The sequence below is a fragment of the Melospiza melodia genome, unplaced genomic scaffold, assembly GCF_035770615.1.
Source record: "Melospiza melodia melodia isolate bMelMel2 unplaced genomic scaffold, bMelMel2.pri scaffold_254, whole genome shotgun sequence".
In the NCBI taxonomy this organism is placed as follows: Eukaryota; Metazoa; Chordata; class Aves; order Passeriformes; family Passerellidae; genus Melospiza; species Melospiza melodia.
Window position 1 is genome coordinate 82,522 of NW_026948579.1, and position 26,862 is coordinate 109,383.

The 26,862-nt window shown below is 55.9% G+C and overlaps 2 protein-coding genes across 3 annotated transcripts in view; one reads left to right on the top strand and one right to left on the bottom strand.

Moving 5' to 3' along the window:
- The window catches only part of PRR12 (proline rich 12), a 53,079-nt gene extending 36,703 nt beyond the window's left edge, over nucleotides 1-16,376 (bottom strand). Inside the window, 4 exon segments of the mRNA XM_063182489.1 lie at nucleotides 468-629; nucleotides 8,194-8,306; nucleotides 16,292-16,346; nucleotides 16,349-16,376. Of these exon segments, the coding sequence (XP_063038559.1) occupies nucleotides 468-629; nucleotides 8,194-8,306; nucleotides 16,292-16,346; nucleotides 16,349-16,376 (358 nt within the window).
- Nucleotides 16,377-17,411: 1,035 nt separating this feature from the next.
- NOSIP (nitric oxide synthase interacting protein) lies at nucleotides 17,412-26,619 on the top strand. Of its 2 annotated transcripts, none has more exons than XM_063182485.1 (3): nucleotides 17,412-17,655; nucleotides 17,739-17,844; nucleotides 26,259-26,619. In XM_063182485.1, the coding sequence occupies exons 1-3, from the start codon at nucleotides 17,586-17,588 to the stop codon at nucleotides 26,539-26,541; spliced, it is 459 nt and encodes a 152-aa protein (XP_063038555.1). In that variant the 5' UTR covers nucleotides 17,412-17,585; the 3' UTR covers nucleotides 26,542-26,619. The 2 variants fall into 2 exon arrangements, with proteins under 2 accessions (XP_063038555.1, XP_063038556.1); XM_063182486.1 differs by lacking the exon at nucleotides 26,259-26,619 and adding an exon at nucleotides 25,868-26,168.
- The last annotated feature ends 243 nt before the right edge of the window (nucleotides 26,620-26,862 follow it).

Below are 26,862 nucleotides of genomic sequence, written 5' to 3' on the forward strand. Positions count from 1 at the left end.
ACCCCGACCCAAAAAAGAGACCCCAAGTCCCCCAGACCCACCGGTCTGGCAGGAGGGGATGCAGAACTGGGACCCCTCCCCTCAAAACAAAGCCCCCAGACCCACCAGTTTCCCAAACGAAGCCCCCAGACCCACCAGGGCATGGAATTAGGACCCCCCCCAATAAACCCCCCAAACGAAGCCCCCAGACCCACCAGGGCATGGAATTAGGACCATCCCCCCCCAATAAACCCCCCAAAAGAAGCCCCCAGACCCACCGGTCTGCCAGGAGGGCATGCAGAACGGGGACCCCAACCCCAATAAAACCCCCAAACGAAGCCCCCAGACCCACCAGTCTGCCAGGAGGGCGTGCAGAACTGGGACCCCCCCCCAAATAAGCCCTAAAAAGAAGCCCCCAGACCCACCAGGGCATGGAATTAGGACCATCCCCCCCCAATAAACCCCCCAAACGAAGCCCCCAGACCCACCGGTCTGCCAGGAGGGCGTGCGGAACTGGGAGAGCAGGGACGAGGCCGAGGGTCCGGGCTGGGGTCCCCGCGACTCCAGCGCTGAGATCAGGTTCATGACGGAGGCGTCGGGGGCGGCGCCCCCCGCGTGGTGCAGCCCCGTCTCAAAGAGCCCCGAGAGACCTGGGGGGGACACGGGGACACCTTGGGGACATGGGGACAGCTTGGGGACACCCTGGGGACACCCTGGGATAGAGCCCGAGACACCTGGGGACATGGGGACAGCTTGGGGACACCCTGGGACACTGTGGGGACACCCCGCGTGGTGCAGCCCCGTCTCAAAGAGCCCCGAGAGACCTGGGGGGGACACGGGGACACCTTGGGGACACCCTGGGACACTGTGGACACCCTGGGATAGAGCCCGAGACACCTGGGGACATGGGGACAACTTGGGGACACCGTGGGGACACCCTGGGGACACCCTGGGATAGAGCCCTGACAGCCCTAGGGACATGGGGACTGCTTGGGGACACTGTGGGGACACCCTGGGATAGAGCCCGAGACACCTGGGGACATGGGGACAACTTGGGGACACCGTGGGGACACCCTGGGGACACCCCGCGTGATGCAGCCCCGTCTCAAAAGAGCCCCGAGAGACCTGGGGGGGGACACGGGGACACCTTGGGGACATGGGGACAGCTTGGGGACACCCTGGGATAGAGCCCGAGACACCTGGGGACATGGAGACAGCTTGGGGACACCCTGGGGACACCGTGGGGACACTGTGGGGACACCCTGGGATAGAGTCCTGACAGCCCTAGGGACATGGGGACAGCCTGGGGACATGGGGACAGCTTGGGGACACTGTGGGGACACCCTGGGGACACCCCGCGTGGTGCAGCCCCGTCTCAAAAGAGCCCCGAGAGACCTGGGGGGGGACACGGGGACCCCTTGGGGACATAGGGACAGCTTGGGGACACTGTGGGGACACCCTGGGATAGAGCCTGAGACACCTGGGGACATGGGGACAGCTTGGGGACACCCTAGGATAGAGCCCTGACAGCCCTAGGGACATGGGGACAGCTTGGGGACACTGTGGGGACACCTTGGGGACACCCCGCGTGGTGCAGCCCCGTCTCAAAGAGCCCCGAGAGACCTGGGGGGGACACGGGGACACCTTGGGGACATGGGGACAGCTTGGGGACACTGTGGGGACACCTTGGGGACACCCTGGGGACACCCTGGGATAGAGCCCTGACAGCCCTAGGGACATGGGGACAGCCTGGGGACACTGTGGGGACACCCTGGGATAGAGCCCGAGACACCTGGGGACATGGGGACAGCTTGGGGACACCGTGGGGACACCCTGGGGACACCCCGCGTGGTGCAGCCCCGTCTCAAAAGAGCCCCGAGAGACCTGGGGGGGACACGGGGACACGTTGGGGACATAGGGACAGCTTGGGGACACCCTGGGATAGAGCCCGAGACACCTGGGGACATGGGGACAGCTTGGGGACACCCTGGGGACACCCTGGGGACACCCCGCGTGGTGCAGCCCCGTCTCAAAAGAGCCCCGAGAGACCTGGGGGGGGACACGGGGACCCCTTGGGGACACGGGGACACCTTGGGGACACCCTGGGGACACCCTGGGATAGAGCCCTGACAGCCCTAGGGACATGGGGACTGCTTGGGGACAACCTGGGGACACCCTGGGATAGAGCCCGAGACACCTGGGGACATGGGGACACCTTGGGGACACCCCGCGTGGTGCAGCCCCGTCTCAAAGAGCCCCGAGAGACCTGGGGGGGGACATGGGGACACCTTGGGGACATAGGGACAGCTTGGGGACACCTTGGGGACACCTTGGGGACACCCTGGGGACACCCTGGGATAGAGCCCTGACAGCCCTAGGGACATGGGGACAGCCTGGGGACACTGTGGGGACACCCTGGGATAGAGCCCGAGACACCTGAGGACATGGGGACAGCTTGGGGACACTGTGGGGACACCCCGCGTGGTGCAGCCCCGTCTCAAAAGAGCCCCGAGAGACCTGGGGGGGGACACGGGGACACCTTGGGGACATGGGGACAGCTTGGGGACACCCTGGGATAGAGCCCGAGACACCTGGGGACATGGAGACAGCTTGGGGACACCCTGGGGACACCTTGGGGACACCCCGCGTGGTGCAGCCCCATCTCAAAAGAGCCCCGAGAGACCTGGGGGGGGACACGGGGACACCTTGGGGACATAGGGACAGCTTGGGGACACTGTGGGGACACCCTGGGATAGAGCCCGAGACACCTGGGGACATGGGGACAACTTGGGGACACCCTAGGATAGAGCCCTGACAGCCCTAGGGACATGGGGACAGCTTGGGGACACTGTGGGGACACCTTGGGGACACCCCGCGTGGTGCAGCCCCGTCTCAAAGAGCCCCGAGAGACCTGGGGGGGACACGGGGACACCTTGGGGACATGGGGACAGCTTGGGGACACTGTGGGGACACCTTGGGGACACCCTGGGGACACCCTGGGATAGAGCCCTGACAGCCCTAGGGACATGGGGACTGCTTGGGGACAACCTGGGGACACCCTGGGATAGAGCCCGAGACACCTGGGGACATGGGGACAGCCTGGGGACACTGTGGGGACACCCTGGGATAGAGCCCGAGACACCTGGGGACATGGGGACAGCTTGGGGACACCCTGGGGACACCCCGCGTGGTGCAGCCCCGTCTCAAAAGAGCCCCGAGAGACCTGGGGGGGGACACGGGGACCCCTTGGGGACATGGGGACAGCTTGGGGACAACCTGGGGACACCCTGGGATAGAGCCCGAGACACCTGGGGACATGGGAACAGCTTGGGGACACCCTGGGGACACCCTGGGGACACCCCGCGTGGTGCAGCCCCGTCTCAAAAGAGCCCCGAGAGACCTGGGGGGGGACACGGGGACACCTTGGGGACATAGGGACAGCTTGGGGACACTGTGGGGACACCCTGGGATAGAGCCCGAGACACCTGGGGACATGGGGACAACTTGGGGACAGCTTGGGGACGGTTTGGGGTGACCTTGAGTGGTGCAGCCCCGTCTCGAAGAGCTGTGACAGACCTGGGGACACCATGGGGACAGCTTGGGGACAGCTCAGGGACACCTTGGGGACATTTGGGGTGACCCTGCGTGGTGCAGCCCCGTTTCAAAGAGCCCCGACAGACCTGGGGACATGGGGACAGCTTGGGGACACCTTGGGATAGAGCCCTGATAGCCTTGGGGACATGGGGACAGCTCAGGGACAGCTCAGGGACACCTTGGGGACATTTGGGGTGACCCTGCGTGGTGCAGCCCCATCTCAAAGAGCCCCGACAGACCTGGGGACACCTTGGGACACCCTGGGATAGAGCCCTGACAGCCCTGGGGACACCATGGGGACACTGTGGGGACACCTTGGGGACACCCTGGGATAGAGCCCTGACAGCCCTGGGGACACCATGGGGACACTGTGGGGACACCCTGGGGACACCCTGGGGTAGAGCCCTGACAGCCCGGGGACATGGGGACACTGTGGGGACACCCTGGGGACACCCTGGGGACACCCTGGGGTAGAGCCCTGACAGCCCGGGGACATGGGGACACTGTGGGGACACCTTGGAGACAGTTTGGGGTGACCCTGCATGGTGCAGCTCCATCTCAAAGAATCCCGACAGCCCTGGGGACACCTTGGGGACAGCTTGGGGACACCTCAGGGATGTAGGGACACCATGGCTGTGACCTCTCAAGGACAGGGAGGGAACTGAGGGGACAGTTTGAGGTGACTCTGAGTGGAGCAGCCCTAGGGACACCTTGAGGACACCTTTGGGACATCTTGGGGACGTGGGGACACCACGGCTGTGACATTTACGGGGTCAGGGTGACATGGGGACGTGGCAGCCTGAGGTGGCAGTGACACGGGGCTGGGGTGACAAACGTGGAGGTTTTGGGGTGAGCGGATGGAAACTGTGTGAGAAAAACGGGGGGAAAGGAAGAAAAAATAGCGGAAAACGTGAGGGGGGAAAATGGCGGGAAATGTGAGGGGGAGAAAAGGGCAGGAAACGTGAGGACAGAAAAGGAGGAAAACACGAGGAAAAAAGACAGGAAATGTGAGGGGAAAAGTGAGAAATGTGAGGGAGGAAAGGGAGGGAAATGTGAGGGGGAAAATGGGGGGAAACTTGAGGGGAAAAAGCAGGAATTGTGAGAGGAAAAAGGGCAGAAAATGTGACGGGGAAAGTGAGAAATATGAGAGGGCAAAAGGGCGGGAAACATGAGCGGGAAAAGGGCAGAAAATATGAGGGAGAAAAGGGAAATGTGAGGGGAAAATGGGGGGAAATGTGAGGGAAAAAGGTAGGAATCGTGAGAGGAAAAAGGGCAGAAAATGTGAGGGGGAAAGTGAGAAATGTGAGGGGGGAAAAGGGCGGGAAACATGAGCGGGAAAAGGGCAGAAAATATGAGGGAGAAAAGGGAAATGTGAGGGGAAAATGGGGGGAAATGTGAGGGAAAAAGGTAGGAAGTGTGAGAGGAAAAAGGACAGAAAATGTGAGGGGGAAAGTGAGAAATATGAGGGGGAAAAAGGGCGGGAAACGTGAGGGGAGAAAAGAGCGGGAAATGTGAAGAGAAAAAAGGAAAATGTCAGGGGGTAAAAGAGTGGGAAACATGAGGAGAGAAAAGAGCGGGAAATGTGAGGGGAGAAAAGGCAGCAAATGGAAGGCAAAAAGAACAGTAAAACTGAGTGAAAAGGGCAGGAAATGAGAGGAAGAAAAGGTACGAAACAAGGGGAGAAAAGAGTGGGAAATGTGAGGGGGAAATGGGGGGAAACGTGAGGTGGGAACAGGTGGGAAATGTGAGGGGAATAAAGGGAAACATAAGGAAGAAAAGGGCGGGAAATGAGACAGCAAAAAAATACAAAATGTAAAGGGAAAAAATGGTGGGAAATGTTGGCGAAAAAAGGTGAGAAACATGAGGAAAAAAAGGTGTAAAACTTGATGGGACAAAATGGCCCAGGAAAGGAGATAGCCAGAAACCTGAGGGTATAAAAGGTGGGAAATGTGAAGGGGAAAAAGCAGGAAATGATTGGAAAAAATCAGGAAACGTGAGGGAGGAAAAAAGGGTACATGGGAAAAATTGGTGGGAAATGCGAGGGAAGAAAATGTGGGAAATGTGAGGGAAAAAAGGGTAGGAAAAATTGGGAAATGTGAGGGAAAATTGGTGGAAAATGTGAGGGGAAAAAGAGTGGGAAACGTGAGGGAAAACAGTGGGAAACATGAGGGGAGAAAAGAGTGGAGACATGAAGGGTCAAGATAGGAAAAACATGAAGGGAGAATGGTGGGTAAGATGTGGGGGAAAAGTGAGAAATGTGAGTGGTAAACATGAGGGGAAAAGGGTGGGAAATGGAGAAAAGTGCTGGAAATGTGAGGGGAAAAAGGTCAGGAAAAATTGGGAAATGTGAGGGAAAATTGGTGGAAAATGTGAGGGGAAAAAGGGCGGGAAACGTGAGAGAAAAAAATGTGGGAAATGTGAGGGGAAAAAGGGCAGGAAAATTGGGAAACGTGAGGGAAAATTGGTGGAAAATGTGAGGGGGAAATGGTGGGAAACGTGAGAGAAAAAAATGTGGGAAATGTGAGGGGAAAAACGGCAGGAAAAATTGGGAAATGTGAGGGAAAATTGGTGGAAAATGTGAGGGGGAAATGGCGGGAAACGTGAGGGGAAAAATGGCGGGAAACGTGAGGGGACAAATGTCCCCGGGTGACACAACACTGGGATGACAAGGTGACAAGGTGACACAGGGACCTGGGGTGGTGGTGTTACCTGGTCAGGGTGACAATAGGTGTCCGTGGGTGTTGGCGGGTGACAGGAGGTGACAGTAGGTGGCAAAGAGCGACAGACGTGACAGTAGGTGACAAAAGGCGACAGTAGTGGACAGAAGGTGACAGAAGATGACAGTAGGTGACAGGGAATGACAGTGGGTGACAATGACAGTAGGTGACAAAAGGTGACAGGAAGTGAGAGAGATGACAGTAGGTGATGGGGTGACAGGAGGTGACAAAAGACAGAAGGTGATAAAGGTGACAGAAGCTGACAATAGGGGACAGAAGGTAACAACAGGTGACAGAAGGTGACAGGGGATGACAGTAGGTGACAGAAAGTGACAGAAGGTGACAGCAAGAAACAAAAGGTGACAGTGGGTGACAGAAGGTGATAAAGGTGACAGCAGGAAACAAAAGGTGACAGTGGGTGACAGAAGGTGATAAAGGTGACAGAAGGTGATAAAGGTGACAGAGATGACAGAAGGTGCCAGCAGGAGGCAGTAGGTGACAGAAGCTGACAGAGGTGACAACGGGTGACACACAGGTGCAATGGGTGACAATGGGTGACACTGGGTGATGGGTGACACACAGGTGACAGTAGTTGACAGCGGGTGACAGTGGGAGACAAAAGCTGACAGAGGTGACAATGGGTGACAGTAGATGACAATGGGTGACAGTGGGTGACACACAGGTGACAATGGGTGACAGTGGGTGACAGCGGGTGACAGTGGGTGACAGTGGGTGACACACAGGTGACAGTGGGTGACAGTAAGTGACAATGGGTGGCACACAGGTGATGGTGGGTGACAATGGGTGACACACAGGTGACAGTGGGTGCCAGCAGGTGACAGTGGGTGACACACAGGTGACAGCGGGTGACACACAGGTGACAATGGGTGACAGTGGGTGACAACAGCTGACAATGGGTGACACACAGGTGACAGTAGATGACAGTGGGAGACAAAAGCTGACAACAGGTGCCAGAGGGTGACACACAGGTGACAGTGGGTGACAATGGGTGACACACAGGTGCCAGCAGGTGGCACACAGGTGACAGTGGGTGACACTGGGTGACACACAGGTGACAGTGGGTGACACTGGGTGACACACAGGTGACAGTGGGTGACAGTGGGTGACAGTGGGTGACACACAGGGGCCAGCAGGTGGCACACAGGTGACAGTGGGTGACAATGGGTGACAGCAGGTGACAGCAGGTGACAGTGGGTGACAGTGGGTGACAATGGGTGACAATGGGTGACAATGGGTGACACACAGGTGACAATGGGTGACAATGGGTGGCACACAGGTGACAGTAGGTGACAATGGGTGGCACACAGGTGCCAGCAGGTGACAATGGGTGACACACAGGTGACAATGGGTGACACACAGGTGCCAGCAGGTGGCACACAGGTGACAGTGGGTGACAATGGGTGACAGCAGGTGACAGTGGGTGACAGTGGGTGACAATGGGTGACACACAGGTGACAATGGGTGACAATGGGTGGCACACAGGTGCCAGCAGGTGACAATGGGTGACACACAGGTGACAATGGGTGACACACAGGTGCCAGCAGGTGGCACACAGGTGACAGTGGGTGACAGTGGGTGACACACAGGTGACAATGGGTGACAGCGGGTGACAGCGGGTGACAGTGGGTGACAGTGGGTGACACACAGGTGACAGTGGGTGACACGCAAGTGACAATGGGTGACAGTAAGTGACAATGGGTGGCACACAGGTGATGGTGGGTGACAATGGGTGACACACAGGTGACAGTGGGTGCCAGCAGGTGACAGTGGGTGACACACAGGTGACAGTGGGTGACACACAGGTGACAGTGGGTGACAGTGGGTGACACACAGGTGACAGTGGGTGACAGTGGGTGACACACAGGTGTCACAGGTGCCATACCTGGCGGGTGGTGGTTGGCCGCATAGCCCTGCAGCGGGTGGGGCGCTCCGTACGGCTGCCGGTGCAGCAGGTCGGGGTCGGGGTGGGACCCCCGCGAGCCCCCGTACACCAGGCTGGGACAGACAGACAGACAGACACGTGTGTCACATCACAGCATTGTCACATTCCCCCGCGAGCCCCCGTACACCAGGCTGGGACGGACAGACAGACAGACAGGTGTGTCACATCACGGCATTGTCACATTCCCCCGCGAGCCCCCGTACACCAGGCTGGGACAGACAGACAGACAGACAGGCGTGTCACATCACGGCATTGTCACACCATGGCATTGTCACACCCCCGCGAGCCCCCGTACACCAGGCTGGGACAGACAGACAGACAGGTGTGTCACACCATGGCAGTGTCACACCCCCCTCATCCCCCGTACACCAGGCTGGGACGGACAGACAGACAGACAGGTGTGACACATCACGGCATTGTCACATCACGGCATTGTCACACCCCCCCTCCCCTGTACACCAGGCTGGGACGGACAGACAGACAGACAGGTGTGTCACATCATGGCATTGTCACACCATGGCAGTGTCACACCCCCGCGAGCCCCCGTACACCAGGCTGGGACAGACAGACACGTGTGTCACACCATGGCATTGTCACACCCCCCTTCATCCCCCGTACACCAGGCTGGGACAGACAGACAGACAGACAGGTGTGACACAGGTGTGTGACAAACGTGACCTGTGCACAGGTGTGACACACGCACAGGTGTGCCCGGCACTGACACACAGGTGTGACACACCCACACGGGTGTGACACACTCACACAGGTGTGACAGAACCACACACAGGTGTGACATAGGGTGTGTGACAGGTGTGACACAGGCGTGTGACAAATGTGAGCTGTGCACAGGTGTGACACACCTATAGGTGTGGCAGGCACTGACACCCAGGTGTGACACACCCACACGGGTGTGACACAGGGTGTGTGACAGGTGTGACACAGGTGTGTGACACAACCACCGGTGTGACACAGGCACTGACACAGGTGTGACACACACAGGTGTGACACAACCACAGGTGTGACACAGGCACACACACGTGTGACAGAACCACACACAGGTGTGACACAGGCACTGACACAGGTGTGACACACTCACACAGGTGTGACACAGGCAGACACAGGTGTGACACACTCACACAGGTGTGACACGAGTGACACAGGTGTGACACAGGCACACACAGGTGTGACACACTCACACAGGTGTGACACAGGCAGACACAGGTGTGACAGAACCACACACAGGTGTGACACAGGCATGACGCACCCATACACATGTGTGACACACGTACAGGTGTGCCAGGCACTGTCACACAGGTGTGACATGTGTGACACAAGTGTGCCAGGCACTGTCACACAGGTGGGACACAATCCTACACGTGTGCCACAGGTGTGCCCGGCCCTGACACACAGGTGTGACACAGGTGTGACACGTGTGCCACAGGTGTGCCCGGCACTGACACACAGGTGTGACACACCTACAGGTGTGACATGCGTGACACAGGTGTGCCCGGCCCTGACACACAGGTGTGACACACGCACAGGTGTGCCCGGCACTGACACACAGGTGTGACACACCCACACATGTGTGACACAGGTGTGACACAAGCACTGACACACAGGTGTGACACACCCACACACGTGTGACACAGGTGTGACACAGGCACTGACACACGGGTGTGCCAGGCACACACAGGTGTGGCACACCCATACACAGGTGTGACACAGGCCCTGACACACAGGTGTGACACACCCACACAGGTGTGACACAGGTGTGACACAGGCCCTGACACACAGGTGCGGCACGCCCATACACAGGTGTGACACAGGTGTGACACAGGCACTGACACACAGGTGTGACACAGGTATGACACAGGTGTGACACAGGTGTGACACAGGCACTGACACACAGGTGTGGCACGCCCATACACAGGTGTGACACAGGTGTGCCAGGCACACACAGGTGTGGCACACCCATACACAGGTGTGACACAGCCACGCGCAGCTGTGACACACTTATGCTCCTGCACCCCAAATCCATCAGCACCCCAAACCCTGGAGCACCCCAAATCCCGCTGTAACGGGATCCCAGCACCCCAAATCCTGCAGCACCCCAGAACACGGTACAATGGGATCCCAGCACCCCAAATCCTGGAGCACCCCAAATCCTGCTACAGCGGGATCCCGGCACCCCAAATCCCGCTGTAATGGGATCACAGGACCCCAACGCTCCACGGACACCCCAGATCCCGGTGTAACGGGACCCCTGCACCCCAATACTGCTGGGACACCCCAAACCCCAGCACACCCCAAATCCCAGCACACCCCAAACCCCGGTGTAACGGGACTGCACCATTCCAAACCCCTCTGCACCCCAAATCCCGGTGTAATGGGATTGCAGCACCCCAAATCCCAGCACACCCCAAATCCCGGTGTAACGGGACCCCTGTACCCCAAATCCCAGCACACCCCAAATCCCGGTGTAATGGGATTGCAGGACCCCAATACTGCTGGGACACCCCAAAGCCCTCCACACCCCAAATCCCTCAGCGCCCCCCAAATCCCAGTGTAACGGGATCCCCGCACCCCAAATCCCAGTGTAATGGGATCCCAGCACCCCAATACTCCTGGGACACCCCAAACCCCAGCACACCCCAAACCCCGGTGTAACGGGACTGAACCATTCCAAACCCCTCTGCACCCCAAATCCCGGTGTAATGGGATTGCAGCACCCCAAATCCCAGCACACCCCAAATCCCAGCACACCCCAATCCCCGGTGTAACAGGATCACAGCACCCCAAACCTCCTGCACCCCAAATCCTGGTATAACGGGATCCCAGCACCCCAAACCCCAGCACACCCCAAACCCCAGCACACCCCAAACCCCAGCACACCCCAAACCCCGGTGTAATGGGACTGAACCATTCCAAAACCCTCTGCACCCCAAATCCCGGTGTAACGGGATCCCAGCACCCCAATATTGCTGGGACACCCCAAATCCCAGCACACCCCAAATCCCGGTGTAACAGGACTGCACCATTCCAAACCCCTCCGCACCCCAAATCCCGGTGTAACGAGATCCCAGCACCCCAATATTGCTGGGACACCCCAAACCCTTCCACACCCCAAATCCCTCAGCGCCCCCCAAATCCCGGTGTAACGGGATCCCAGCACCCCAATAGTGCTGGAACACCCCAAACCCCTCAGCGCCCCAAATCCCGGTGTAACGGGACCCCAGCACCCCAAATCCCGGTGTAACAGGATCGCAGAACCCCAATGCTCCAGGGGCACCCCAAATCCCAGCACACCCCAAACCCCAGCACACCCCAAATCCCAGCACACCCCAAATCTCAGCACACCCAAATCCCGGTGTAACGAGATCCCAGCACCCCAATATTGCTGGGACACCCCAAACCCCTCCACACCCCAAATCCCTCAGCGCCCCCCAAATCCCGGTGTAACGGGATCCCCGCACCCCAATAGTGCTGGGACACCCCAAACCCCTCAGCGCCCCAAATCCCGGTGTAACGGGATCGCAGGACCCCAATGCTCCAGGAACACCCCAAATCCCAGCACACCCCAAATCCCGGTGTAACGGGACCCCCTCATCCTGTAATGGGATCTCGGCATTTCAATACTCCAGGGACACCCCAAACCCCAGCACACCCCAAATCTCAGCACACCAAATCCCAGCACACCCCAAATCCCAGCACACCCCAAATCTCAGCACACCCAAACCCCGGTGTAACGGGATCCCCGCACCCCAAATCCCGGTGTAACGGGATCCCCGCACCCCAAATCCCGGTGTAATGGGATCCCAGCACCCCAATACTCCTGGGACACCCCAAACCCCAGCACACCCCAAATCCCGGTGTAACGGGACTGCACCATTCCAAACCCCTCTGCACCCCAAATCCCGGTGTAACGGGATCCCCGCACCCCAATAGTGCTCGGACACCCCAAACCCCTCAGCGCCCCAAATCCCGGTGTAACGGGACCCCAGCACCCCAAATCCCGGTGTAACAGGATCGCAGGACCCCAGTGCTCCAGGAACACCCCAAATCCCAGCACACCCCAAATCCCGGTGTAACGGGATCCCAGCACCCCAAATCCCAGTGTAACAGGATCGCAGGACCCCAATGCTCCAGGGGCACCCCAAATCCCAGCACACCCCAAATCCCGGTGTAACGGGACCCCCTCATCCTGTAATGGGATCACAGCACCCCAATACTGCTGGGACACCCCAAACCCCAGCACACCCCAAACCCCAGCACACCCCAAATCCCAGCACACCCCAAATCCCGGTGTAACGGGACCCCCTCATCCTGTAATGGGATCACAGCACCCCAATACTGCTGGGACACCCCAAACCCCAGCACACCCCAAACCCCAGCACACCCCAAATCTCAGCACACCCAAATCCCGGTGTAACGAGATCCCAGCACCCCAATATTGCTGGGACACCCCAAACCCCTCCACACCCCAAATCCCGGTGTAACAGGATCGCAGGACCCCAATGCTCCAGGAACACCCCAAATCCCAGCACACCCCAAATCCCAGCACACCCCAAATCCCGGTGTAACGGGACCCCCTCATCCTGTAATGGGATCACAGCACCCCAGTGCTCCAGGGACACCCCAAATCCCAGCACACCCCAAATCCCTCAGCACCCCAAATCCTGGTATAACAGGATCACAGCATCCTAAATCCCAGCACACCCCAAACCTCAGCACACCCCAAATCCCGGTGTAACGGGATCACAGCACCCCAAATCCCTCTGCACCCCAAATCCCGGAGTAATGGGACCCCTCACCCCAAATCCCAGCACACCCCAAATCCCTCAGCACCCCAAACCCCGGTGTAACGGGATCCCAGCACCCCAAACCTCCTGCACCCCAAATCCTGGTATAACAGGATCACAGCACCCCAAATCCCTGTGTAATGGGATCACAGCATCCCAAATCCCTCTGCACCCCAAATCCCAGAGTAATGGGACCCCGCACCCCAAATTCCAGAGTAACGGGACCCTGCACCCCAAATCCCAGCACACCCCAAACCCCACTGTAACGGGATCACAGCACCCCAAGTCCCTTGGAACCCCAAATCCTGGTATAACGGGATCACAGCACCCCAAATCCCAGCACACCCCAAATCCTGGGGTAACAGGATCCCAGCACCCCAAACCTCCTGCACCCCAAATCCCGGAGTAACGGGACCCCCTCACCCCAAATCCAGAGTAACGGGACCCTGCACCCCAAATCCCTGCACACTCCAAACCCCACTGTAATGGGATCCCTCACCCCAAATCCCAGCACACCCCAAATCCCGGTGTAACAGGATCACAGCACCCCAAATCTCCTGCACCCCAAATCCCTCAGCACCCCAAATCCTGGTATAACAGGATCACAGCACCCCAAATCCCTCAGCACCCCAAATCCTGGTATAACAGGATCACAGCACCCCAAATCCCAGCACACCCCAAATCCTGGGGTAACAGGATCACAGCACCCCAAATCCCAGCACACCTCAAATCACAGCACACCCCAAACCCCAGTGTAATGGGATCACAGCACCCCAAATCCCTCTGCACCCCAAATCCCTCTGCACCCCAAATCCCGGAGTAACGGGACACCGCACCCCAAATTCCAGAGTAACGGGACCCTGCACCCCAAATCCCAGCACACCCCAAACCCCACTGTAACGGGATCACAGCACCCCAAGTCCCTTGGAACCCCAAATCCTGGTATAACGGGATCACAGCACCCCAAATCCCAGCACACCCCAAATCCTGGGGTAACAGGATCACAGCACCCCAAACCTCCTGCACCCCAAATCCCGGAGTAACGGGACCCCCTCACCCCAAATCCAGAGTAACGGGACCCTGCACCCCAAATCCCTGCACACCCCAAACCCCACTGTAATGGGATCCCTCACCCCAAATCCCAGCACACCCCAAATCCTGGGGTAACAGGATCCCAGCACCCCAAACCTCCTGCACCCCAAATCCCGGAGTAACGGGACCCCCGCACCCCAAATCCAGAGTAACGGGACCCTGCACCCCAAATCCCTGCACACCCCAAACCCCACTGTAATGGGATCCCTCACCCCAAATCCCAGCACACCCCAAATCCCGGTGTAACAGGATCACAGCACCCCAAACCTCCTGCACCCCAAATCCCTCAGCACCCCAAATCCTGGTATAACAGGATCACAGCACCCCAAATCCCAGCACACCCCGAATCCCGGAGTAACGGGAGCCCTGCACCCCAAATCCCAGCACACCCCAAATCCCGGAGTAATGGGACCCTGCCCCCCAGATCCCTCTGCACCCCAAATCCCTCAGCACCCCAAACCCCGGTGTAACGGCATCACAGCACCCCAAATCCCTCTGCACCCCAAATCCCTCTGCACCCCAAATCCCGGAGTAACGGGACACCGCACCCCAAATTCCAGAGTAACGGGACCCTGCACCCCAAATCCCTGCACACCCCAAACCCCACTGTAATGGGATCCCTCACCCCAAATCCCAGCACACCCCAAATCCTGGGGTAACAGGATCGCAGCACCCCAAATCTCCTGCACCCCAAATCCCTCAGCACCCCAAATCCTGGTATAACAGGATCACAGCACCCCAAATCCCAGCACACCCCAAATCCCAGCACACCCCAAATCCCAGCACACCCCAAATCCCAGCACACCCCAAATCCCGGGGTAACAGGATCCCAGCACCCCAAACCTCCTGCACCCCAAATCCCGGAGTAACGGGACCCCCTCACCCCAAACCCCAGCACACCCCAAACCCCAGAGTAACGGGATCACAGCACCCCAAATCCAACACCCCCAAATCCCGATGCAACCAGACCCCAGCACACCCCAAATCCCGGCGTAATGGGAGCCCCAAACCCTGCTGCACCCCAAATCCCGGCAGAACGGGACCCCCCTCACCCCAAATCCCTCAGCACCCCAAATCTCAGCACAATCCCCAATCCCGGAGTAACGGGACCCTGCACCCCAAATCCTTCGCATCCCAAACGCCGCTGTAACGGGACCCTGCACCCCAAATCTCAGCACATCCCCAATCCTGGTGTAACGGGACCCTGCACCCCAAATTCCCCCCTCACCCCAAATCCCTCAGCACCCCAAATCCATTGCATCCCAAACGCCGCTGTAACGAGACCCTGCACCCCAAATTCCCCCTCACCCCAAATCCCTCAGCACCCCGAATCTCAGCCCATACCAAACGCCGGTGTAACGGGACCCTGCACCCCAAATCCATCACATCCCAAACCCCTCAGCACCCCAAATCCATCACATCCCAAATTCCGGTGTAACGAGACCCTGCACCCCAAATTCCCCCCTCACCCCAAATCCATCGCATCCCAAACGCCGCTGTAACGGGACCTTGCACCCCAAATCTCAGCACATCCCCAATCCCGGTGTAACGGGACCTTGCACCCCAAATCCATCACATCCCAAATCCCGGTGTAACGGGACCCTGCACCCCAAATTCCCCCTCACACCCAAACCCCTCAGCACCCCAAATCCATCACATCCCAAACGCCGCTGTAACGGGACCCTGCACCCCAAATCTCAGCACATCCCCAATCACGGAGTAACGGGACCCTGCACCCCAAATCCCTCAGCACCCCAAATCCATCGCATCCCAAACGCCGCTGTAATGGGACCCAGCGCCCCAAATCCCTCAGCGCCCCAAATCCATCACATCCCCAATCCCGGTGTAACGGGACCCTGCACCCCAAATTCCCCCCTCACCCCAAACCCCTCAGCACCCCAAATCCATCACATCCCAAACGCCGCTGTAACGGGACCCTGCACCCAAATCTCAGCACACCCCAATCCGGAGTAACGGGACCCTGCACCCCAAACCACCCTCACCCCGAACCTCCCCTCACCCCGAACCTCCCCTCACCCCCAACCTCCCCTCACCCCCATCCCCTCACACCCCAAATCCCTCCTCCCCCTCCCCCCCCCCCACTGCGCGCCCCCCTCCCTCCCCCTCCCGCTCCCCCCGGGGCTCACCTGGCCTTGGCCGAGCGCTCGTAGCTCCAGCCGGGCCCGGCGCTGAGCGGGTCCCGAACCCGGCGGCCGGGTAGTTCCTGTCCATGGGGGCGGCGCCCCCCGGGGCCGGGCGGGGGTCGAGGGCCGGGGGGGCCGGGGGGCGGCCCGGGCGGGGGGCGCCTCACGGAGCCGCCATGATGGAGCGGGGCCGCGCGCCGCCGCTTCCTCCCACACTGCACCGCGCGGGGCCCGAGCGGGGCCGCGCGCCGGCGGGAGCGCGGCGGGAGGGGGCGGGGCCGGCGCTGGCCAATGGGGGGAGAGGGGAGGGGCCGGCGCCTTGCCGTATAAGGGAAAAGGGGCGGGGAAAAAGCGGCGCGGGGAGACAATGTCGGCGAGGGGGGAAGGGCGGGGCCGAGCGCGGCCGTAAATGGGCAAAGGGGCGGGGCCGTGCAGTGGCGGGAGCGCTGAGGGGGCGGGGCCAAGCTGCGACAAAAAGGGAGGGGCGACGTGGCTCCATATATGGAAAAGGGGGCGTGGTCACACCGGTGAGGCAGCGCTGAGGGGGCGGGGCCAAGCCGCGACAAAAAGGGCGGGGTTAAGCGCCCCATATATGGAGAAGGGGCGTGGTTAGACGCTGGAGGGAACCCTTAGGGGCGGGGCTAAACTGCGTCTATAAACGATGAAAGGGCGGGGGTTAAGCTGTCCCATATATGGGAAGGGGGCGTGGCCACACAGTAGCGGACGCACTGAAGGGGCAGGGCCAACCCGTGTCTATAGGGGCTAAAGAGGCGGGGTAACTACCTCCATATATGGAAAAGGGGCGTGGCCACACAGTGGCGGGAGCCCTTAGGGGCGGGGCCAAGCCGCGTCAATGGGCGAAAAGGGGGCGGGCCCAGGAATTTTCTATAGGGCAAGGGGCGGGGTAAGGGCGTGGCTGTGCTCTGCCTATAGAATGAAAAGAGGCGGGGCTTTTCCCCTATAGGGGCGGGGCTTGGAACACCATGGAGGGGGGCGCGGCTAAGCTGCCGAGAGCCACTGGGCGGAACTGGCGCAAACTGGGAGCTGAGAAACAGAGGAGGCGGAACCAAAGTGCTGCTCCCACCCGGACCCTTTTACCCGCCGCACTTCCGGTTCGCCACTTCCGCCTTCCGCTGTTGCCCGGGCGCCGGCCGTGAGGGAGCCGCGCGCCCAAACCCCCAAAAACCCCAAAAAAACCCCAAAAACCCCCAAAAATCCCCCAAAAAACCTCCCGGAACCCCTTTAAACTCTTCTCTCCATCCCTCCAGGAGCGTCTCGGAGCCGCTGAGACGCGGCCATGACGCGGCACGGCAAGAACTGCACGGCGGGGGCCGTGTACAGCTACCACGAGAGGAAGAAGGACACAGGTGGCGCCCGCACCCCGAGGGCTTTGGGGACTTTGGGGACACCCACGGGAGGTGACGATTGTGCCTTTTGTGTTCCCTCCCAGCCGCCTCGGGTTACGGCACGCAGCGGGTGCGGGTGGGCCGTGACGCCATCAAGGATTTCGATTGTTGCTGCCTCTCCCTGCAGCCCTGCCGGGACCCCGTGGTGACGTGAGTGAGCCCCGAAACTCCCCCGAAATAGCCCCCAAAAAATACCCCCAAACCAGCCCGGAAATATCCACTGAAATACCCAGATAACGGCCCAAAAAGTGCCCCAAAAGTCGCCACAAAACAGCCCCAAAATGCCCCAAAGTTATCCACGGAACAGCTTGGAATAGCCACAGCAATACCCAAATAATAGCCCCAAACCTGCCCCAAAAGAGCCACAAAAATATTTCGTTAAACAGCCCCAAGAATACCCCAAAACCAGCTCAAAAAATACCCAAAATAAACCAGCCCCAAAATACCCAGAAAAGAGCCCAAAATACCCGCAAAACAGCCCAAAACTGTCCCCAAACCAGTCCAAAACTGTCCCAGAACCAGCCCAAAACTGTCCCAAAACCGCCCCCAAAAAGACCCCCCAAAACTGCCCCAAAAGACCCCAATACTGCCCCAAAATTGTCCCAAAACTGCCCCAAAACTGCCCCAAAACTGTCCCAAAACCAGCCCCAAAAAGACCCCAAAACTGCCCCAAAAATGCTCCCAAACCACCCCAAAACTGCCCCAAACCAGCCCCAAAACTGTCCCAAAACTGTCCCATAACCAGCCCCAAAAAGAAACCAAAACAGTCCCAAAAAGACCCAAAAATGCTCCCAAAACTGTCCCAAAACCACCCCAAAACTGCCCAAAACCAACCCCAAAAATGCTCCCAAAACAGCCCCAAAACTGTCCCAAACCAGCCCCAAAAATGCTCCAAAACCACCCCAAAAAGACCCCAAACCAACCCCAAAACTGCTCCCAAAACCACCCCAGAACTGTCCCAAAACCAGCCCCAAAAATAGCCCAAACCAGCCCGGAAATATCCACCGAAATACCCAGAAAACGGCCCCAAAAGTGCCACAAAACAGCCCCAAAATGCCCCAAAGTTATCCACGGAACAGCCTTGGAATAGCCACAGCAATACCCAAATAATAGCCCCAAACCTGCCCCCAAAAGAGCCACAAAAATATTCGTTAAACAGCCCCAAGAATACCCCACAAAACCAGCCCAAAAAATACCCAAAATAAACCAGCCCCCAAAATACCCAGAAAAGAGCCCAAAATACCCGCAAAACAGCCCAAAACTGTCCCAAAACCACCCCAAAACTGTCCCAAACCAGCCCCAAAACTGTCCCAAAACCGCCCCAAAAAGACCCCAAAACCGCCCCAAAAAGACCCCAAAACTGCCCCAAAAAGACCCCAATACTGCCCCAAAATTGTCCCAAAACCGCCCCAAAACTGCCCCAAAACTACCCCAAAACTGTCCAAAACTGCCCCAAAAATGCTCCCAAAACCAGCCACCAAAACTGTCCCAAAACCACCCCAAAACTGTCCCAAAAACTGTCCCAAAACCACCCCAAAAATGCTCCCAAAACCACCCCAAAACTGTCCCAAACCAGCCCCAAAACTGTCCCAAAACTGTCCCATAACCAGCCCCAAAAAGAAACCAAAACAGTCCCAAAAAGACCCCAAAAATGCTCCCAAAACTGTCCCAAAACCACCCCAAAACTGTCCCAAAACCAGCCCCAAAAATAGCCCCAAACCAGCCCGGAAATATCCACTGAAATACCCAGAAAACGGCCCAAAAAGTGCCACAAAACAGCCCCAAAATGCCCCAAAGTATCCACGGAACAGCCTTGAAATAGCCACAGCAATACCCAAATAATAGCCCCAAAAGTGCTTCCAAAATAGCCACAAAAAAAATCCGTTCAACAGCCCCAAAATGCCCCGAGAATACCCCAAAACCAGCCCAAAAAATGCCCAAAATAAACCAGCTCCAAAATACCCATAAAAGAGCCCAAAATACCCCGCAAAAACAGCCCAAAACTGTCCCCAAACCAGTCCAAAACTGTCCCAGAACCAGCCCAAAACTGTCCCAAAACAGCCCCAAAACTGTCCCCAAGTCAGCCCCAAAAATGCTCCCAAAACAGCCCCAAAAATCCTCCAAAACGACCCCAAAACTGTCCCCAAACCAGCCCCAAAAGACCCCAAAACCAACCCCAAAACTGCTCCCAAAACCACCCCAAAACTGTCCCAAAACCACCCCAAAACTGTCCCAAAACCAGCCCCAAAAATGCTCCCAAACCACCCCAAAACTGCCCCAAAACCAGCCCCAAAAAGACCCCAAAACAGCCCCAAAAATGCTCCCAAAACCACCCCAAAACTGTCCCAAAACTGCCCCAAAACCACCCCAAAACCAGCCCCAAAAAGACCCCAAAACCAACCCAAAACTCTCCCCAAACCAGCCCCAAAAAGACCCCAAAACTGTCCGAAAACTGCCCCAAAACTGCTCCCAAAACGGCCCCAAAACTGCCCCAAAAATGCTCCCAAAACCAGCCCCAAAAACTGTCCCAAAACCAGCCCAAAAAATGCTCCCAAAACCACCCCAAAACTGCCCCAAAATCACCACAAAATGGCCCCAAAACAGCCCCAAAACTGTCCCAAAAGCACCCCAAAACCCGCCCCAAAAATGCTCCCAAAACCAGCCCCAAAAAGACCCCAAAACTGCCCCCAAAACCAGCCCTAAAAATACTCCCAAAACTGTCCCATAAAAGACCCCAAAACCAGCCCAAAACTGCCCCAAAACCAGCCCAAAAAATGGTCCCAAAACCAGCCCCAAAAAGACCCCAAAACCACCTCAAAACTGACCCAAAACCAGCCCAAAAATGCTCCCAAACCAGCCCAAAACTGCCCCAAAACCAACCCCAAAAATGCTCCCAAACCACCCCCAAAAGTGTCCCAAAACCAACCCCAAAACTGCCCCAAAACTGTCCCAAAACCGCCCCAAAACCACCCGAAAACAGCCCCAGAACGGCCCCAAAACTGTCCCCAAAACAGCCCCAAAAAGACCCCAAAACTGCCCCCAAAAATGCTCCCAAAGCACCCCAAAAATGCTCCAAACCACCCCCAAAACCGCCCCAAAACTGCCCCAAAACTGTCCCAAAAAACCCCAAAACCAACCCCAAAACTGTCCCCAAACCAGCCCCAAAAATCCCCCCAAAACAGCCCAAAAATGCTCCCAAAACCACCCCAAAACTTTTCCAAAACCACCCCAAAACTGTCCCAAAACCACCCCAAAAATGTTCCAAAACCAGCCCCAAAAATGCTCCAAACCACCCCAAAAATGTTCCAAAACCAGCCCCAAAAATGTTCCAAAACCAGCCCCAAAACTGTCCCAAAACCAGCCCCAAAAAGACCCCAAAACAGCCCCAAAAATGCTCCCAAAACCACCCCAAAACCCAGCCCCAAAAATGCTCCCAAAACTGCCCCAAAACTGCCCCAAAACCAGCCCCAAAAAGACCCCAAAACCAACCCCAAAACTGCTCCCAAAACCACCCCAGAACTGTCCCAAAACCACCCCAAAACTGTCCCAAAACCAGCCCCAAAAATGCTCCCAAACCACCCCAAAACTGCCCCAAAACCAGCCCCAAAAAGACCCCCAAAACAGCCCCAAAACAGCCCCAAGACTGTCCCAAAAAGACCCCCAAAACAGCCCCAAAACTGCCCCAAAAACCAGCCCCAAAAAGACCCCAAAACAGCCCCAAAATGCTCCCAAAACCACCCCAAAACTGCCCCAAAACCTAGCCCCAAAAAGACCCCAAAACAGCCTCAAAAATGCTTCCAAACCACCCAAAACTGCCCCAAAACCAGCCCCAAAAAGACCCCAAACCAACCCCAAAACTGCTCCCAAAACCACCCCAGAACTGTCCCAAAACCACCCCAAAACTGTCCCAAAACCAGCCCCAAAACTGTTCCAAAACCAGCCCCAAAAATGCTCCCAAACCACCCCAAAACTGTCCCCAAACCAGCCCCAAAAGACCCCAAACCAGCCCCAAAAATGCTCCCAAACCACCCCAAAAAGACCCCAAAACAGCCCAAAAATGCCCCAAAACTGTCCCAAAACCAGCCCCAAAAATGCTCCCAAACCACCCCAAAACTGCCCCAAAACTGCCCCAAACCACCCCAAAACCAGCCCCAAAAAGACCCCAAAACCAACCCAAAACTCTCCCCAAACCAGCCCCAAAAAGACCCCAAAACTGTCCAAAAACTGCCCCAAAACTGCTCCCAAAACGGCCCCAAAACTGCCCCAAAAATGCTCCCAAAACCAGCCCCAAAACTGTCCCAAAACCAGCCCAAAAAATGCTCCCAAACCACCCCAAAACTGCCCCAAAATCACCACAAAATGGCCCCAAAACAGCCCCAAAACTGTCCAAAAGCACCCCAAAACCCGCCCCAAAAATGCTCCCAAAACCAGCCCCAAAAAGACCCCAAAACTGCCCCAAAACCAGCCCTAAAAATACTCCCAAAACTGTCCCATAAAAGACCCCAAAACCAGCCCCAAAAATGCTCCCAAACCACCCCAAAACTGCCCCAAAATCAGCCCAAAAAATGGTCCCAAAACCAGCCCCAAAAAGACCCCAAAACCATCTCAAAACTGACCCAAAACCAGCCCAAAAATGCTCCCAAACCACCCAAAAGTGTCCCAAAACCAACCCCAAAACTGCCCCAAAACTGTCCCAAAACCGCCCCAAAACCACCCGAAAACAGCCCCAGAACGGCCCCAAAACTGTCCCCCAAACAGCCCAAAAAGACCCCAAAACTGCCCCAAAAATGCTCCAAACCACCCCAAAAATGCTCCCAAACCACCCCCAAAACCGCCCCAAAACTGCCCCAAAACTGTCCCAAAAAACCCCAAAACCAACCCCAAAACTGTCCCCAAACCAGCCCCAAAAATCCCCCCCAAAACAGCCCCAAAAATGCTCCCAAAACCACCCCAAAAACTTTTCCAAAACCACCCCAAAACTGTCCCAAAACCACCCAAAAATGTTCCAAAACCAGCCCCAAAAATGCTCCCAAACCACCCCAAAACTGCCCCAAAACCAGCCCCAAAAACCCCAAAACAGCCCAAAAAATGCTTCCAAACCACCCCAAAACTGCCCCAAAACCAGCCCCAAAAATGCTCCAAACCACCCAAAAATGCTCCCAAACCACCCCCAAACAACTGCCCCAAAACTGTCCCAAAAAACCCCAAAACCAACCCAAAACTGTCCCCAAACCAGCCCCAAAAATCCCCCAAAACAGCCCCAAAAATGCTCCCAAAACCACCCCAAAACTTTTCCAAAACCACCCCAAAACTGTCCAAAACCACCCCAAAAATGTTCCAAAACCAGCCCCAAAAATGCTCCCAAAACCACCCCAGAACTGTCCCAAAACCACCCCCAAAACTGTCCCAAAACCAGCCCCAAAAATGCTCCCCAAACCACCCCAAAAATGCTCCCAACCACCCCCAAAACCAACCCCAAAACTGCCCCAAAACTGCCCCAAAACTGTCCCCAAAAAACCCCAAAACCAACCCCAAAACTGTCCCCAAAACAGCCCCAAAAATGCTCCCAAAACAGCCCCAAAATGCTCCCAAAACCACCCCAAAACTGCCCCAAAACTGCCCCAAAACTGCCCCAAAACCACCCCAAAACCAGCCCCAAAAAGACCCCAAAACCAACCCAAAACTCTCCCCAAACCAGCCCCAAAAAGACCCCAAAACTGCCCAAAAATGCTCCCAAAACCACCCCAAAACTGCCCCAAAACCAGCCCAAAAAACTGTTCCAAAACCAGCCCCAAAAATGCTCCCAAACCACCCCAAAAATGCTCCCAAACCACCCCAAAACTGCCCCAAAACCAGCCAAAAAAAGACCCCAAAACAGCCCCAAGACTGTCCCAAAAAGACCCCAAAACAGCCCCAAAATGCTCCCAAAACCACCCCAAAACTTTTCCAAACCAACCCCAAAATGCTCCCAAACCACCCCAAAACCCCGCTGGACGCAGCCCCAATCAGCTCAAAATCAGCCCCAAAAATGCTCCCAGGACCCCAAAACTGGATCCAAAAATACCCCAAAACCATCCCTGAAACAGCCCCAAAATGCCCCAAAACCACCCCAAAAACTGTCCCAAAGATGTCCCCAAACCACCCCAAAAATTAAACTGCCCCTAAAACACCCCAAAACCAGCCCCAAAGCATCCCAGAAATCCCAAAACAGCCTAAAATCTCCCAAAAATCCCCCCAGCACCCCAAAACCTCCCTGACACCCCCCAAAAAAAACCCTGAGCACCCCAAAAATCCCCCAAAACACCCCAGAAATGCCCCCTAAAATCACCCTAAAACCCCCCAAAAACACCCCAAAAATCCCCCCAGCACCCCAAAACCTCCCTGACACCCCCAAAAAAAAAACCTGAGCACCCCAAAAATCCCCCAAACACCCCAAAAAATCCCCCTAAAATCACCTAAAACCCCCCAAAAACACCCCAAAAAATCCCCCCCAAATCACCCTAAAACCCCCCAAAAACACCCTAAAATCACTCTAAAACCCCCAAAATTTCATCTTTATGATTTCCCAGACCCTAAAGAATTTTGGGGTGCCCCAAATCATTTTGGGGTTCCCCAAATTCCCCCCAAAAGCCCCCCAAAATCCCAAGAAACCTCAACCCCCCCCTCAATAACGCTCAAAATACCCCAAAAACCCCCCCAGGACCCCAAAATATCCCCAAAATCCCCCCAAACCAGCCCCAAAAACACCCCAAAAATCCCCCAGCACCCCAAAACCTCCCTGACACCCCAAAAAAAAACCTGAGCACCCCAAAAATGCCCCAAAACACCCCAAAAAATCCCCCCTAAAATCACCCTAAAACCCCCCAAAAACACCCAAAAAATCCCCCCCAAATCACCCTAAAACCCCCCAAAAACACCCTAAAATCACCCTAAAACCCCCAAAATTTCATCTTTATGATTTCCCAGACCCTAAAGAATTTTGGGGTGCCCCAAATCATTTTGGGGTTCCCCCAAATTCCCCCCAAAACCCCCCAAAATCCCCAAGAAACCTCAACCCCCCCCTCAATAACGCTCAAAATACCCCAAAACCCCCCCAGGACCCCAAAATATCCCCAAAATCCCCCCAAAACCATCCCCAAAAAACACCCCAAAAATCCCCCCAGCACCCCAAAACCTCCCTGACACCCCAAAAAAAAAACCTGAGCACCCCAAAAATCCCCCAAAACACCCCAAAAATCCCCCCCCAAATCACCCTAAAACCCCCAAAAACACCCTAAAATCACCCTAAAACCCCCAAAATTTCGTCTTTATGATTTCCCAGACCCTAAAGAATTTTGGGGTGCCCCAAATCATTTTGGGGTGTCCCCAAATTTCTCCCCCCAGCCCCGATGGGTTCCTGTACCAAAAGCACCTCAAAACCAGCCCCAAAATCCCCAAAATTTCACCAAAATTTCACCAAAACAGCCCCAAAATCTCCCCCAGCACCCCAAAATCTCCCTGGCACTCCCCAAAAAAAACTGAGCACCCCAAAAATCCCAAAAATGCCCCCCAAAAATCTTTCCAGGACCCCAAAAATCCCCCCAAACACCCCAAAAATGCCCCTAAAATCACCCTAAAACCACCCAAAAACACCTAAAAAACACCAAAAAAAACCCCCAAAACACCAAAAACCACCACAAAAACCCCCAAAATTTCATCTTTATGATTTCCCAGACCCTAAAGAATTTTGGGGTGCCCCAAATCATTTTGGGGTGTCCCCAAATTCCCCCCAAAACCCCCCCAAAATCCCCAAGAAACCTCAACCCCCCCCCCTCAATAACGCTCAAAATACCCCAAAACCCCCCCAGGACCCCAAAATATCCCCAAAATCCCCCAAAACCAGCCCCAAAAACACCCCAAAAATCCCCCCAGCACCCCAAAACCTCCCTGACACCCCCAAAAAAAACCTGAGCACCCCAAAAATCCCCCAAAACACCCCAAAAATCCCCCCTAAAATCACCCTAAAACCCCCCAAAAACACCCAAATAATCCCCCTAAAATCACCACAAAACCCCCCAAAATACCCAAAAATCCCCTCAAAACCCCCAAAATTTCATCTTTATGATTTCCCAGACCCTAAAGAATTTTGGGGTGCCCCAAATCATTTTGGGGTGTCCCCAAATTTCTCCCCCAGCCCCGACGGGTTCCTGTACCAAAAGCACCTCAAAACCAGCCCCAAAATCCCCCAAAATTTCACCAAAATTTCACCAAAACAGCCCCAAAATCTCCCCCAGGACCCCAAAATCTCCCTGGCACTCCCAAAAAAAAACTGAGCACCCCAAAAATCCCCAAAAATGCCCCCCAAAAATCTTTCCAGGACCCCAAAAATCCCCCAAACACCCCAAAAATGCCCCTAAAATCACCCTAAAACCACCCAAAAACACCTAAAAAACACCAAAAAAAACCCCCAAAACACCCAAAAACACCACAAAAACCCCCAAAATTTCATCTTTATGATTTCCCAGACCTAAAGAATTTTGGGGTGCCCCAAATCATTTTGGGGTGTCCCCAAATTTCTCCCCCAGCCCCGACGGGTTCCTGTACGAGCGCGAGGCCATCGTGAGTTACCTGCTGCACCAGAAAACCAAAATCGCCCGAGAGACCAAGGTGAGAACCCCAAAAAATGCCCCAAAATGCCCCAAAAATGCATCCAAAAATCTCCCACAAAAATCCCCAAAAAAGTCTCCAAAATACCTCCAAAAATCCCCCCAAAATCTGCTAAAATTCCATCCAAATACCCCAAAAATACCTCAAAAAATACCCCAAAAAATCTCCAAAAATTCTATCAAAATACCCCAAAAAATCTAAAAAGATCCCCCCAAAATCTCCAAAAGTTCCATCCAAATACCCCAAAAATATCTGAAAAAACCCTTAAAAAATACTCCCAAAATACCCCCCAAAAAACCCTTCAAAATCCCCCCAAAAAATCTAAAAAAAATCCCCCAAAGTTTCCAAAAACTCTATCAAAATACCCCAAAAATACCTTAAAAAATACGTCAAAAATACCCCCAAAAATCCCTCTAAAATTGCTCCAAAAATTCCGTCCAAATACCCCAAAATACCTTAAAAAATACACCAAAAATACCCCAAAAATACCCAAAAATCCCCCTAAAATAGCTCCAAAAATTC

Coding starts and splice junctions, on each gene's coding strand:
- NOSIP (XM_063182485.1), top strand. CDS start 17,586: ATGACGCGGCACGGCAAGAACTGCACGGCGGGGGCCGTGTACAGCTAC. Junction 17,656..17,738: donor CGAGAGGAAGAAGGACACAG/GTGGCGCCCGCA, acceptor GTTCCCTCCCAG/CCGCCTCGGGTTACGGCACG. Junction 17,845..26,258: donor TGCCGGGACCCCGTGGTGAC/GTGAGTGAGCCC, acceptor TTTCTCCCCCAG/CCCCGACGGGTTCCTGTACG.